The 13,569-nt window shown below is 35.7% G+C and overlaps 1 protein-coding gene across 4 annotated transcripts in view; it reads left to right on the top strand.

Annotated features, from left to right (window-relative positions):
* ZFYVE9 (zinc finger FYVE-type containing 9) overlaps positions 1–13,569 on the top strand; it is a 214,777-nt gene that overhangs the window by 120,271 nt on the left and 80,937 nt on the right. For 2 of the 4 annotated variants that reach the window (XM_045477396.1, XM_045477397.1), the window contains exons 5-7: positions 6,678–6,777; positions 9,235–9,411; positions 11,032–11,201. In XM_045477396.1, the coding sequence (XP_045333352.1) occupies positions 6,678–6,777; positions 9,235–9,411; positions 11,032–11,201 (447 nt within the window). The remainder of the gene's footprint in view (positions 1–6,677; positions 6,778–9,234; positions 9,412–11,031; positions 11,202–13,569) is intronic. The other 2 variants (XM_045477398.1, XM_045477400.1) reach the window with 2 other exon arrangements.

Genomic DNA, 13,569 nt, shown 5'->3' on the forward strand with positions numbered 1-13,569 from the left:
GTCATAACAGAGTACCACTAACTGGTGGTTTAAACAATAAAAATTTATTGTGTCACAATTCCAAAGGCTAGAAGTCTGAGATTGAGGTGGTGACAGGGTTGTTTCCTTCTGAAGGTTGTAATGGAAGATCTATTCCATGTCTTTCTCCTTGGCTTGTAGATGGCCATCTTATGTTCACATGGTATTCTCCCACATGCTATGTCCAAATTTTCCCTTTTATTAGGTTACCAGTCATATTGGATTAGGAGCTCTCACCTTAATGACCTCATTTTAATTTGATTACCTCCATAAAGACCCTGTTTCCAAATGAGTCATATTCTGAAGTATTAAGGATTAAGACTTAAATATATGTATTTGAGGGAGACACCGTTCAACCTGAAACACCAACTAATACTCCTTTTAATTCTATTTTCTTTTTAGAATACAGAAAAGGCTCTACTCAAAATTAAAATATCCCAGTCCAACACCTAAAAAAATTATATAAAAGTAAAAAGAGAGGGGGGAAAAAAGCCCTATTTCAATCCAATTCTTATCCTCCAACTTGACTATTTTACTTTACTTTTCCATGTGAGTAACTACATATAGAACTCTCTGATTCTTTTTCCAGGCTAACCGCATTCCATTTAATGGTCATACTGCAGTTTAATTATTCCTCTACTGATGAACATTTGGGTTGTTGATAACTTTTGACTATTATGATGGTACAGAGCTAATTCTTGTATACATCTCATTGCACAGTTGGATTTTCTTTTTGTAGGATAATCTTTCAAATTGAATGTGCTAAGTCAAAGGGAATGAACAGTTAAAATTTTAAGATACCACTAAATTAATCTACCAATTTATACTACCACCAGGAGGATTTGAGAGAAAGTTCCTCTTTTCTCTTTACCCTCACCACCATTGGATACCAGTTTTTAAAAATTATTTGTACAATAGAAAAAGAACATCTCATTCTTTTAATTTTTATTTTGTTGTACAACTGATACTTACTATATCTTTACTTATTAGACTTTTATTTTTCTGTAAATTTACCTGTGTGAGTTCTTTGCTTACTTTCTTTAGAGGTTTTTGTATTTTTCTTTTTAGTTCATTGAAGGTTTTTATATGTTATGGATCTTAGCCCTTTGTTCATTATGTATAACAAATATTTTATCTAGTCTGTTATTTTATTCTTTTTGATGTCACTGTACATGGAGGGTTTTTGTAATTTCCTTTTCTGATTGTTCATTTTTAGTGTATAGAAAGAAATGCTAACTGATATTTGTGTGTTGACTTTGTATCTTGCAGATTCACTGAATTCATTTCTAAGTTTTAATGGTTTTTTTTTAAATGGTTTTTATGTGTGGAATATTTAGGGTTTTCTGTATATAACTTAATATCATCTGCAAACAAAGATAATTTTACTTCAGTTTAGATGCCTTTTATTTCTTTTTCTTGCCTGATATTGTGGCTAGAAACTCAGTACCTATGTTAGGTAGAAGAGGTGAAAACAGGCATCATTGCCTTTTCTAATCTTTGAGAAAAAGCTTTCAGTCTTTCATCATTGTATGATGTTTGCTATGGATTTTTTTGGCTTTGTTTTGTTTTGTTTTTAAATTTTTTTTCAATATATGAAATTTACTGTCAAATTGGTTTCCATACAACACCCAGTGCTCATCCCCAAAGGTGCCCTCCTCAATACCCATCACCCACCCTCCTCTTCCCCCCACCCCCCATCAACCCTCAGTTTGTTCTCAGTTTTTAAGAGTCTCTTATGCTTTGGCTCTCTCCCACTCTAACCTCTTTTTTTTTTTTTTTTCCTACCCCTCCCCCATGGGTTTCTGTTAAGTTTCTCAGGATCCACATAAGAGTGAAAACATATGGTATCTGTCTTTCTCTGTATGGCTTATTTCACTTAGCAGCACACTCTCCAGTTCCATCCACGTTGCTACAAAGGGCCATATTTCGTTCTTTCTCATTGCCCTGTAGTACTCCATTGTGTATATAAACCACAATTTTTTTATCCATTCATCAGTTGATGGCCATTTAGGCTCTTTACATAATTTGGCTATTGTTGAGAGTGCTGCTATAAACATTGGGGTACAAGTGCCCCTATGCATCAGTACTCCTGTATCCCTTGGGTAAATTCCTAGCAGTGCTATTGCTGGGTCATAGGGTAGGTCTACTTTTAATTTTCTGAGGAACCTCCACACTGTTTTCCAGAGTGGCTGCACCAATTTGCATTCCCACCAACAGTGCAAGAGGGTTCCCGTTTCTCCACATCCTCGCCAGCATCTATAGTCTCCTGATTTGTTCATTTTGGCCACTCTGACTGGCGTGAGGTGATATCTGAGTGTGGTTTTGATTTGTATTTCCCTGATAAGGAGCGACGCTGAACATCTTTTCATGTGCCTGTTGGCCATCCGGATGTCTTCTTTAGAGAAGTGTCTATTCATGTTTTCTGCCCATTTCTTCACTGGATTATTTGTTTTTCAGGTGTGGAGTTTGGTGAGCTCTTTATAGATTTTGGATACTAGCCCTTTGTCTGATATGTCATTTGCAAATATCTTTTCCCATTTCGTTGGTTGCCTTTTAGTTTTGTTGGTTGTTTCCTTTGCTGTGCAGAAGCTTTTTATCTTCATAAGGTCCCAGTAATTCATTTTTGCTTTTAATTCCCTTGCCTTTGAGGATGTGTCGAGTAAGAGATTGCTACAGCTGAGGTCAGAGAGGTCTTTTCCTGCTTTCTCCTCTAGGGTTTTGATGGTTTCCTGTCTCAAATTCAGGTCCTTTATCCATTTTGAGTTTATTTTTGTGAATGGTGTCAGAAAGTGGTCTAGTTTCAACCTTCTGCATGTTGCTGTCCAGTTCTCCCAGCACCATTTGTTAAAGAGACTGTCTTTTTTCCATTGGATATTCTTTCCTGCTTTGTCAAAGATTAGTTGGCCATACGTTTGTGGGTCTAGTTCTGGGGTTTCTATTCTCTTCCATTGGTCTATGTGTCTGTTTTTGTGCCAATACCATGCTGTCTTGATAATTACAGCTTTGTAGTAGAGGCTAAAGTCTGGGATTGTGATGCCTCCTGCTTTGGTCTTCTTCTTCAAAATTCCTTTGGCTATTCGGGGCCTTTTGTGGTTCCATATGAATTTTAGGATTGCTTGTTCTAGTTTCGAGAAGAATGCTGGTGCAATTTTTATTGGGACTGCATTGAATGTGTAGATAGCTTTGGGTAGTATTGACATTTTGACAGTATTTATTCTTCCAATCCATGAGCAAGGAATGTCTTTCCATTTCTTTATATCTTCTTCAATTACCTTCATAAGCTTTCTATAGTTTTCAGCATACAGATCTTTTACATCTTTGGTTAGATTTATTGCTATGGATTTTTTTGTATATGGCTTTTATTATGTTGTGGTAGTTTCCTTCTATTTCTAATTTTTTGACTGTTTTTATTATGTTTTATGTTGATTATGTTTTTATTATGAAAGCGTGTTGAATTTTGTCAGATGCTTTTTCTGCTTTGAGATGATTATGTGGGTTTATTTCTTTCATTCTGCTAATGTGTATTAGACTGAGTTCTGTATATTGAATAATTCCAAATCCATTATTTTTTCCCTACACTGTAGCCATATCTTCCCCTTTGATTAAAACATTTAAGTGGTTTCCCTGCTCTAATTAAAAAAACAAAATTAAGCATCCAACTTTGACTCAGGTCATGATCTCACAGTCTGTGAGTTCGAGCCCTGTGTCATGCTCTGTGCTGAGAGCTCGGAGCCTGGAGCCTGCTTTGGATTCTGTATCTCCCTCTCTCTGACCCTCTCCTGTTCATGCTCTGTCTTCCTCTGTCTCCAAAATAAGTAAATATTTTTAAAAAATTTTAAAAACCCAAATTATTTTTTTTTATTTTTATTAAAAAAAAAATTTTTTTTTACGTTTATTTATTTTTGAGATAGAGAGAGAGACAGAGCATGAATGGGGGAGGGTCAGAGAGAGGGAGACACAGAATCCGAAACAGGCACCAGGCTCTGAGCTGTCAGCACAGAGCCTGACGTGGGGCTCGAACTCACGGACCGCAAGATCATGACCTGAGCCGAAGTTGGCCGCCCAACCGACTAAGCCACCCAGGCGCCCCAAAAACCCAAATTATTAATACAACCTGTACAAACTTTGCTTGGTCTGCCTTCTTTTTTTTAATTGAAGTATAACTAATATACAGTGTTATTTTTATTTGTATAATGTATTTTTATCTGTATAATTCTGTACATTACTCTTAATGACTGTATTCTCTCTATACTCTACTTTTCATCTCTGTGACTTATTTATTTTATAACTGGAAGTTTGTATCTCTTAATCCCCTTTACCTATTTCACCCATCCCCCTACTCACCTCCCCTCTGGCAGCCACCAGTTCTCTGTATGTAAGAGTCTGGTTTTTTTTTTTTTTTGTTTGTTTCTTTGTTCATTTGTTTCATTTCTTAGATTCCACACATGAGTGGAAACATACATTTGTCTTGTCTGGCCTCAGCTTATTCTATGCCTCCCTTAATATAAGGGCCTTTAGCCATATTAACTATTTTTAGTTCCTTGATGGAGCCATGCTTTCTTCCCCTAATGGGACCTACTTTCTGTTTCCTCTGCTTATTGTCTCTTTTGTGCATAGAAGACTTTTACCTCATATTTTATCTATGTCATTTCCTAAATGAAACCTTTCTTGACCCTCTCAATCTAGGTAAGGCCTAGATTACATCTTATTTTACTATGTACTTCTTTTGAAGCAAGTAATTTTCTATTCAGTTGTGTAATTATTTAATTTTAGATAATAACCTCTGTAGACTATGAACTTCATGAAGGCAGGGGCCATATCTGTTTTGTTCACTGCTACACCTAATAGGGTAGTCTGCTGCTCAGCACATAGTTAGGGCTCAAATATTTGTAGCATAAATGAGTGAATGATGGCTTCTTGGATTTACCTCTTGATTAGAAAGGTTATTGAAAGTTTTTAAGAAGATTGACATAATTAGATTTACTGTTTTAGAAAGTTCTGTCATTTACTGTTTGTGTGAAAGATGAATTGGAAAGACACATCTGAAGATTAGGAGGACAGATAATTGATTGTGATCATCTTCTAGGCCTCAGATAGTAGAGGCCTGAATAAAGGCAGCAGCAGTAATGATGGAGAGGGAGAGATTAAGAGGGAGAACCAACAGGATTTAGCAATTGATGAGATATAGTCATGGTGAGGAAAAAGGAAAAGTCAGGTCTCAAAATGAAATACCATATATGAATTAGTATGAAGCAGTATTACATAGTAGTTAAGAACAGAGCCTTTGGAGACTTACTATGTAACTTACTAGCTGTACAGCTGAATGATTTTGCTTAACATTTGTTTATTCAACTCTGTTGATTGTAAGTGACTGAATTCATAGAGGTTAAATGAAATAGTATATGTAAAGTGCTTGTATTCATACAGTTTGCTGTGGACTTGAACAAGTCATTTAACCACCCAAACTCAAGTTTCTTCTGATAGAAATAATCTATTTCCTGTACTCTGTTTGTTGCAGAGTTACTTTGAGAATGTAAAGCCTCTGAAAACTGTAAATTGTTAATCATGGTAGCTAGATATATTAATTATACCTAGTAAGAGAGGCGATGATCTCTCTCACTTTGTCTTTAGTCTGACCTCATCTCTTGATTCATCTTTGTAAGATGGATACTTCTTGACTCTAAAAACTGGATTAGTAGAATTTACTGGGAACAGCTTTCTGCCCATATGAAGCTCTCTGTGATAAATGACTAATGACTTCTCAAGAAAATAAATCTTAACAGGGAGCTGAGGAGATTCTTGTTGTCTAATGTGGAAGGGACAAGAAAGTAAAATTATCAAGAACCAACCCTGGAAGGTGGAAATAAGGTGCTGGAAATTGGCCTCATGAATTTTTGATGGTCTGCGGGCTGTGCTTATTTTTTTTTAAGTCTATTTATTTATTTTGGAGAGGGAGCTCATGTACCCACAAGCAGGGAGGAGGCAGAGAGAGAAAGAGAGAGAAAATCCCAAGCAATCTCCATGTTGCCAGTGCAGAGCTCGACATGGGAGCTGTGAATCGTGAGATGGTAATCAGAGCTGAAATCAAGAGCTCGGCACTCAACTGACTGAGCCAACCAGGCATCCCAAGGGCTGTGCTTATTTTTAGGATTGAGTTGTATACTTTGAGCTTTCCGAGCTTTCGTAGCAAACCAGTAAAAAGAGCTGGTATTATTATTATTCCATCTATAAGATGAATAAAAATCAGAAATTCAAACTTGGAATTCCCAATGTTTGTTTATTTTACCCTGCTATATTGCCTTTCCAAACAAAGATAGCAGATGTAGTTAGTTATCTTTAAATGCCCATGTTACGTGATATTGTGTATAGGAATTTTGCCTAAGGGCAAGTCATTTTTTTTTCTCCTGCTGTGTATTTGTTGTGTGATCTTGGGTAAGGTTTTTATTTTCAGCCAGACTTTTACTTTCCTTATTGCTGACAGACGTGTCATCTCACTCTTGCTTTTGAATTGAGTCTTGGGGCCCAGCTTCCTCAACTGCATTTTCCTTTGAAGTTTTTAGTGTTGTAGTAATATGGTTTCCTGTCAGTGTTGGTCAATATTGGTTTGCTCTCTTTGTACTGTTACCCTAAATAAATTTAGTATGTTCTTATTCCTACAGGTTTTCTGTGCTTCCTGCTGTAGCCTGAAATGTAAACTGTTATACATGGATAGAAAGGAAGCTAGAGTATGTGTAATCTGCCATTCAGTGCTAATGAATGGTAAGTATTAAAACAGGTTGAATTCACAGTTACCAAGACAGAACAAGAGAATTCCTATGAAAAGACTACTGTTTTTTCCTGCCTTTCTCTATAAGTTGTTCACGTTCTCAAAAGTCACAACTTTAACTAAAAATATGGAACAAATTTCCATGTTTTGAGAATATTGTAGCATTTCAGAATCCCTGTGCCTAACTTAATAAACAAATGTTAAAGTCAGGTAAGTTTTGCAGGAAGAATGGAGGTTCTGGTGGAAATCTGGTGCTGTGTGGCTTTAATGCTCCTGTGGAATGACTGGAGTGGGATGGGGGTGGGAAGCAATTGACCACTCAGATGATGAAATATTAAAATTGGACTGAGGTTTTCCTTTCAAGGGAAGCTGTCTATTTCTAGGAAATACCTTAATAACTTGAAGTGTATTCTTATTAACAACTTGGTTGTCACTCATCTTGTTAAAAATAAATTATTTAGTGTTTCACATAAGTAGAGGAGTTCATTTTTTCTGTCAGAAATCTCCTTAATACTATTTAGATTTGTTATAAGAATATTGGTTTTAAATTTAGTTATATGGTAAAAGAACATGGCCAGGAGAAGGTAAATATAGCTTGTCTAGTGTTCATCTTTTGTGGGACTGGAAATGAATCCAAGGGCATTTTAGTTTAGAATTACAAAAAAAAAAAGTATTTTTGTAAAGAGATACAAGAAAATTAATCAGGCTATAGTATTTTCTCTGTATGTCTTTGTACAGTTGCCAGAAGAATTACGAATAAAATTTTGAACTTGGACAAAAGTTGATGCCTGTGCCAGGGTAGCGTGCCTCCTGGAGGCGGGAATCTATCTGCTCAAGACCCCTCCTGCTCTGTCTGTCTGCGTTGCTCATAGTGATGTTTTCCTGTTGCTGGCTTATTAACTACTGCATGTCAGTTAATCTGATCTGTTCTGATCTCCTGTGATCCACCCAATTTCCTCCCATTTCTGAATTCTTACAATTTTGATCAAAATATTAATTCATTCTCTCTACTCTTAAGGGTCAATTTTTAGATGGTAGTTACTTCACTCAGTTGTTCAATTGATGATTTTTATTCCTGCTTTCATTTTCAGACATATATCCACAGAAAAGAGCATGCTGCTTAATTATAGTACCCAGTACCTCTTTTATTTGATGAGGTCTTTCAACTTGATAGCTTCTTTTTTTTTTTTTTTAACTTGGCATATCCAAAGATGAAGGAAATGGCAGAGGATTCATATGGAATACTTATTTTTATTAAGCCAAGGATGCCCTTACCAGGGAATCCTAAAGTAATCTACTTTTTCTGGTTTTTCCAGCAGTCTTTCCTCTCGCATGGCTTAGCGAAGTCTTTTTCTGAATATTTAATTTGATGCTTTTCAGTGTTCCCTATCCCTTTTTCCCTTTCTCCTTTTCTCTTCCTCCCCTCTTTCTGCCAATGCTTTCAAAGGAACTTAGCTATTGTTTTTAGCCTTGTCCTGAAGTTTGGAGGCAATAAGTATTCATGATCTTACGGATCATTCTTTGATATTGAATGAGAGTTTTAAAAAAGATGCTTTAAAAAATTGGGTGTTTTCCATTCCTGAGCATGTGGTATTACCTGAACCTAGAAGATAAAATTTGGTATCTCTCATTTCTGTAGCTCCTTTCATCTTATTTACTTTAAAGACAATAGTTGATATGTCAATATTTAGTAAAATTATAGAATATACAGAATCTTAACACACTTGTAATCATTCATATTGGTTGATGGCACTTGTATGATATTGGCACATTTTCATGTTCAGATGGGTCCTATGCTTTTGAGACACACCAAAGATGTAAATTGGTTGTTTTTGCTGGATACTTTTACACGAGGTAATGATTACACAATAGCAGAATTCACAAAAATGTTGAGATGTGTTCTCTTCAGCGTTAGCTTTTAGAATTTTTCAAGTGAAATTTTTACCTCAACTAAGAAGAGCCTAAAAGTCTGTAAATGAAACAAAAATATCATACAATGGAATTATGCTATTTTAGGCCCAATTTTGATTTTTGAAGAACTTTATAAAATGTGTTGAATGTTAAACCTGCCCCCCCCACCCCCAAATATCTAAATTGCCATCCCAGCTGCAAACCCTTAGTAAGTTTGATGTTTCACTCCCTCTTAAGGGAATGTATGGTCTCCTTTAAAGAAGCCAGGGGCCTAGTCTTTAATCTCAGACTGATCTGCTATTAGTCTGTACCAGAACTATCACATAATTCTTATTTGTTGCTTCCAAATAGTTTACTTAACTAAATGGTCTCCTTTATTGAATAAAATAACCTATTTCCTTAATACTTTCACTAGTTGGAAGAGAGAGTAGTACTATGAGTGTTAATGAGGAAGAGCTACATTATTTATCCAATATTGAGGAGGTCTTGATGTCCATATTTTGCAATCCATTCACATTGATTGTCTGTATTTGCTTTAGCTCAAGCCTGGGAGAACATGATGAGTGCCTCAAGCCAGAGCCCTAACCCTAACAATCCTGCTGAATACTGTTCTACTATCCCTCCCTTGCAGCAAGCTCAGGCCTCAGGAGCCCTGAGCTCTCCACCTCCCACTGTGATGGTACCTGTGGGAGTTTTAAAGCACCCTGGAGCAGAAGGTAGGGAATCATGTGCTCTTCTCTCTCCTTTTCCTCACCAAGTTCCTCTGAAAAGGTGCTGATGTGATTTTACAGCACAAGTCTTTAAAACACTGTAGATAAGTCCCTTTGGGTGGTTTTTAAAGTGGAAGGAACAAGGTGAGAAATGTGTCAAGACTATTTCTGGGCAAGTAAAGAATAATACTGTGTTACCTGATATTTTGGAGGCACCTCCAAAAATATGCCAATACTCTCTCCAACTTAAGAATGGAGTGATTACACTGCTTCTACTTGAAAAGAGATACAGAATTTGAAGTTGGCCTGTAAAATCCTAGCTTCATGCCTACCTTAATGTTCTTTGTAGGAGTTTATGAAAATGGAGAGTTCTTTCTTTGGAGCAGCCCATTTTAGTGTTGCATTTTGAAAACCCATTGCCATTTTCTCTTTTCATTTTTAATCCATCCAAATAAGAATATGAACATATTGTTAGGTACATAGACTTTTATAAACTCCAGAGCTTTCTGATTATATCATATGATAGAAAATTATGGGCTCAACTTATTTTAGTTTATATCTTTATGATTATGATATTGTCAGGTGAAAGATACTTTGTAAGTTCAGGAAATTATCAGTAGTAAAAATAACAGTTATGTATTTCCTTAAAATGGTCTTGTCAGGAAGTTTCCCTTGATAATTAAAATCAATCTTCTTTCATTAATTTTATGTCTTTTTGTCTAGTAATATTCCCTCTCCCTTGCTAAATAGCCCTCCTCCCCTTTTGAAGATCAGAGACTTCTACTGACGTTATCATGTTCTTCCCCATTTTCCCCTCTTCAGATCATCCCTTAGTCATACTCCTTGTATTTTTATGAGTTCAGGCTTTCTTTCTTAAAATCTTTACTCTCTTTACTTCATTTGTCATTTTTGTTGTTCTTCCCTAGTCTCTCTTTGTTTTGGCTGTTTGGAATTGATTTCTGGAATTGGATTTAAAGAGATCATTTCATCGGACTTAGTTTTCCAGCTTTTCCCCTATTGCAGACCACTTTTGCACTGCCAGATCAGTCTTTTTTCATCTTCTGTTACTCTTTAGCCAGAGATCTGGTCAGTTTGCTTCCCAATTCTCTTACATATCTGTGCTAACTCTTCCTTTATTAGTAAATAATTCTTCAACATTCTTCAGGGCATCTTTTGCCCTTTAAAAATACCATATCACTTTTCCAGATATTTAATTCCCACGGAAACCTCATACTTTTAGGAGATGTGGACATCTATTGCTAGATATTTTTTCCCTGTGATTAATTTATTTCCTAGGCACTTAAAACACCTTTCTTAGTTTCTCTGTCAGTGATATGGAACAGAATAAGTGACATAATTATAAGTGTACTTACAAACTCTTAATATTTTAAAGCAAAGTATTTTAAATCTTTATGTTTAAGTTATAGAAATAAAGAATATATTTAAACTCGTATTTTATTAATTTATAACCACTTTTATACACAGTTACAGTTCTTATATTTATAATTATAAGATGCTAAATAGTGACTTCTTTGTACTTCTGGAAATGGTGACCTTCTCTTCTTTCATGTTAGAAACGCTACCAATATCACAGTGATGCCTGTTTTATTTTTCTGGCTCCTCAAGTGGCTCAGCCCAGAGAGCAGAGGCGAGTTTGGTTTGCTGATGGGATCTTGCCTAATGGAGAAGTTGCTGATGCAGCCAAATTAACAGTGAATGGAACTTCCTCTGCAGGAACCTTGGCTGTCTCACATGACCCAGTTAAACCAGTAACTACCAGTCCTCTACCGGCAGAGGTAAGAAAACAAAACGGCATCTAAAAGTGAGTACTTGGTTTACTCAGCATTGTGCTGCTTCTGTCTTGCCATTTTCTAAATTGAGTGACCTTTCTTTGGAAGCCTATAGGTTTCAGGTACAGTTTAGGATGTATGTGTGTGGTTCGGGAGTAAAGTAAATGTGGCAAAATCAGTTCTTGTTTGCTATGTATTTGGAAGGTTTTTTTCAGGGAAAGATTCTCATGAAGGTTGTTCTCAGTGAGCTCAGGCTACTGCTGTAGTTAGAGCTAATGCAGAGGGAATCCTGCCCCCTTTGTACATTGATTTTCGAACAATGTTTCACAGGTTCTGTGGTGACCTTTTGGGAGTGCCATGATGAGGAAGGGCCAGGCCATATAAAGGTGGCCGAGGAGTCCCTCTATTCCTTTCTTTTCAACCAAGCATCTCTACTTTCTTCTGTTCTACTTTTTGGTTGCCATGTAAGATTTTTAACGATTTTATTTTTAAGTAATCTCTACAACCAATGTGGGGCTTGAACTCACAATCCCAGGATCAAGAGTTGCATGCTTTACCAACTGAGACAGCCAAGAGCCCCTGATAGGTTTTTAGAAGATAAATTCTGTTTGAATGCAAGAGGAAGCTCTAGTGAATGACTGTTACAAGGAAACAAGATTCAGCTCATTTTGCAAAATTAAACCAAGTTAGTTATTTTATTTTTGTCTCTTACATTATTCAACAATCTTTTTTAATACTTATCTGATAAAAAAATACTTACCTGATAAACTAGAAGAATTTCATTTTAAGATTAATAATTCTTTTATTTTACCAGATAAGTATTGGGATAATAGTTATCTTTAGGGCCAGACTAGAATATATTTTTCTCATCTTTATGGCCTAGTAGAGTGTGTGGCACTTAATAGGTACTCCATGAATGAAATAAATTCCTTTTCACAGGTGGTATGTACGTAGAGGCCAAATGACCACTTTCTATGATATTAAAAGGTGGTTTTATGCATCATTTCCTGTACTAGACTTTAAAATCAGGTAATAATGGTTTGCCAATAAAATTTTCCAAATTTCCTCTTATATGATGTATTGAGAACATTGCAAAATTTTTAACAAAAACCTACTAAAAACCGATAGCATCCTAAATTATAGATAGCATAGATAAAAATATAATAAGACGTGGACATTTAAAACAATTTTTTTAATGTTTTATTTATTTTTGAGAGAGACAGAGCATGAGCTGGGGAGGGGCAGAGAGCGAGAAGGAGACACAGTCAAAGCAGGCTCCAGGCTCCAAGCTGTCAGCTCAGAGCCCAATGCAGGGCTCAAACCCATGAACTGAGAGATCATGACCTGAGCTGAAGTTAGATGCTTAACTGACTGAGCCACCTAGATGCCCCAACATGGACATATTTAAAAAAAAATAGTTTTAATCTTTATTCAGGTATAAAATCTAGATAGTAAAGTATTTAGGGAGCATTAATCTTTAGGAGACAACTTGATGAACTTATAGACACACACACACACACACACACACACACACACACACACACACTTGTGCAACCACTACCCAGGTGAAAATACTTGGGTATTTTCCAGGACCATTTCCATCACTTTGGATGGTTCCCTCATGCCCTTTTTCTGTCAATACCTGCCTAATTTTCTCCATGGTAGCCCCATTATTTTGACTTGTGTCACCATAGATTAGTTTTGACTGTTCTTAAATTTCATGTAAATGGAAACATATAGCGTATTTCGTTTTGTATGTAGCTTCTAACTTTTTTGTGTTTAGCTGCTCAAACTAATGACTATGAGATTTATTCATGTTGTGTGCACCAAAAGTTAATATCTTTTTATTGCTGGATAGTGTTCCATTGTGTGGATATACCACAGTTTATCTGTTTTCCTGTTAATGGACATTTGGATTATTTCTAGTCTTTGGCTTTTTTTTTCTTTTTGCTTAAGTTGTATAGAATATGGAGAATATTATTTTAATAGATTTTGAGTATGTTCTGTTAAATTGTTAAGTGGATTTAACTCTATCCGAAATGTCTTTTTGTAACATTATACTTTATTAAATAGTGTAGTAAATATGATCTTAATATTAATGAAGAGAAAAATGAACTTGAAGTTTTATTTAATTGTATAGTAAATGAAAACAATGACTTATTTTAATCTCTGTATTTTATCTGTTAATTTTTTTAGTGTGGTAAAATATCCATAATGTAAAATCTGCCATTTTTATCATTTTTAAGTGTACAAACCAGTGGCATTAAGTCCATTCACATTGCTGTACAACTGTCACCACTTTTCTCAAAGCTATTTTTAAAAATCAATGAAAATGAGACTTTAAATGGACCCAAATGCACTCACTGAAGGTTCA

The sequence above is a fragment of the Leopardus geoffroyi genome, chromosome C1 (genome assembly GCF_018350155.1).
Source record: "Leopardus geoffroyi isolate Oge1 chromosome C1, O.geoffroyi_Oge1_pat1.0, whole genome shotgun sequence".
NCBI classification, from domain to species: domain Eukaryota; kingdom Metazoa; phylum Chordata; class Mammalia; order Carnivora; family Felidae; genus Leopardus; species Leopardus geoffroyi.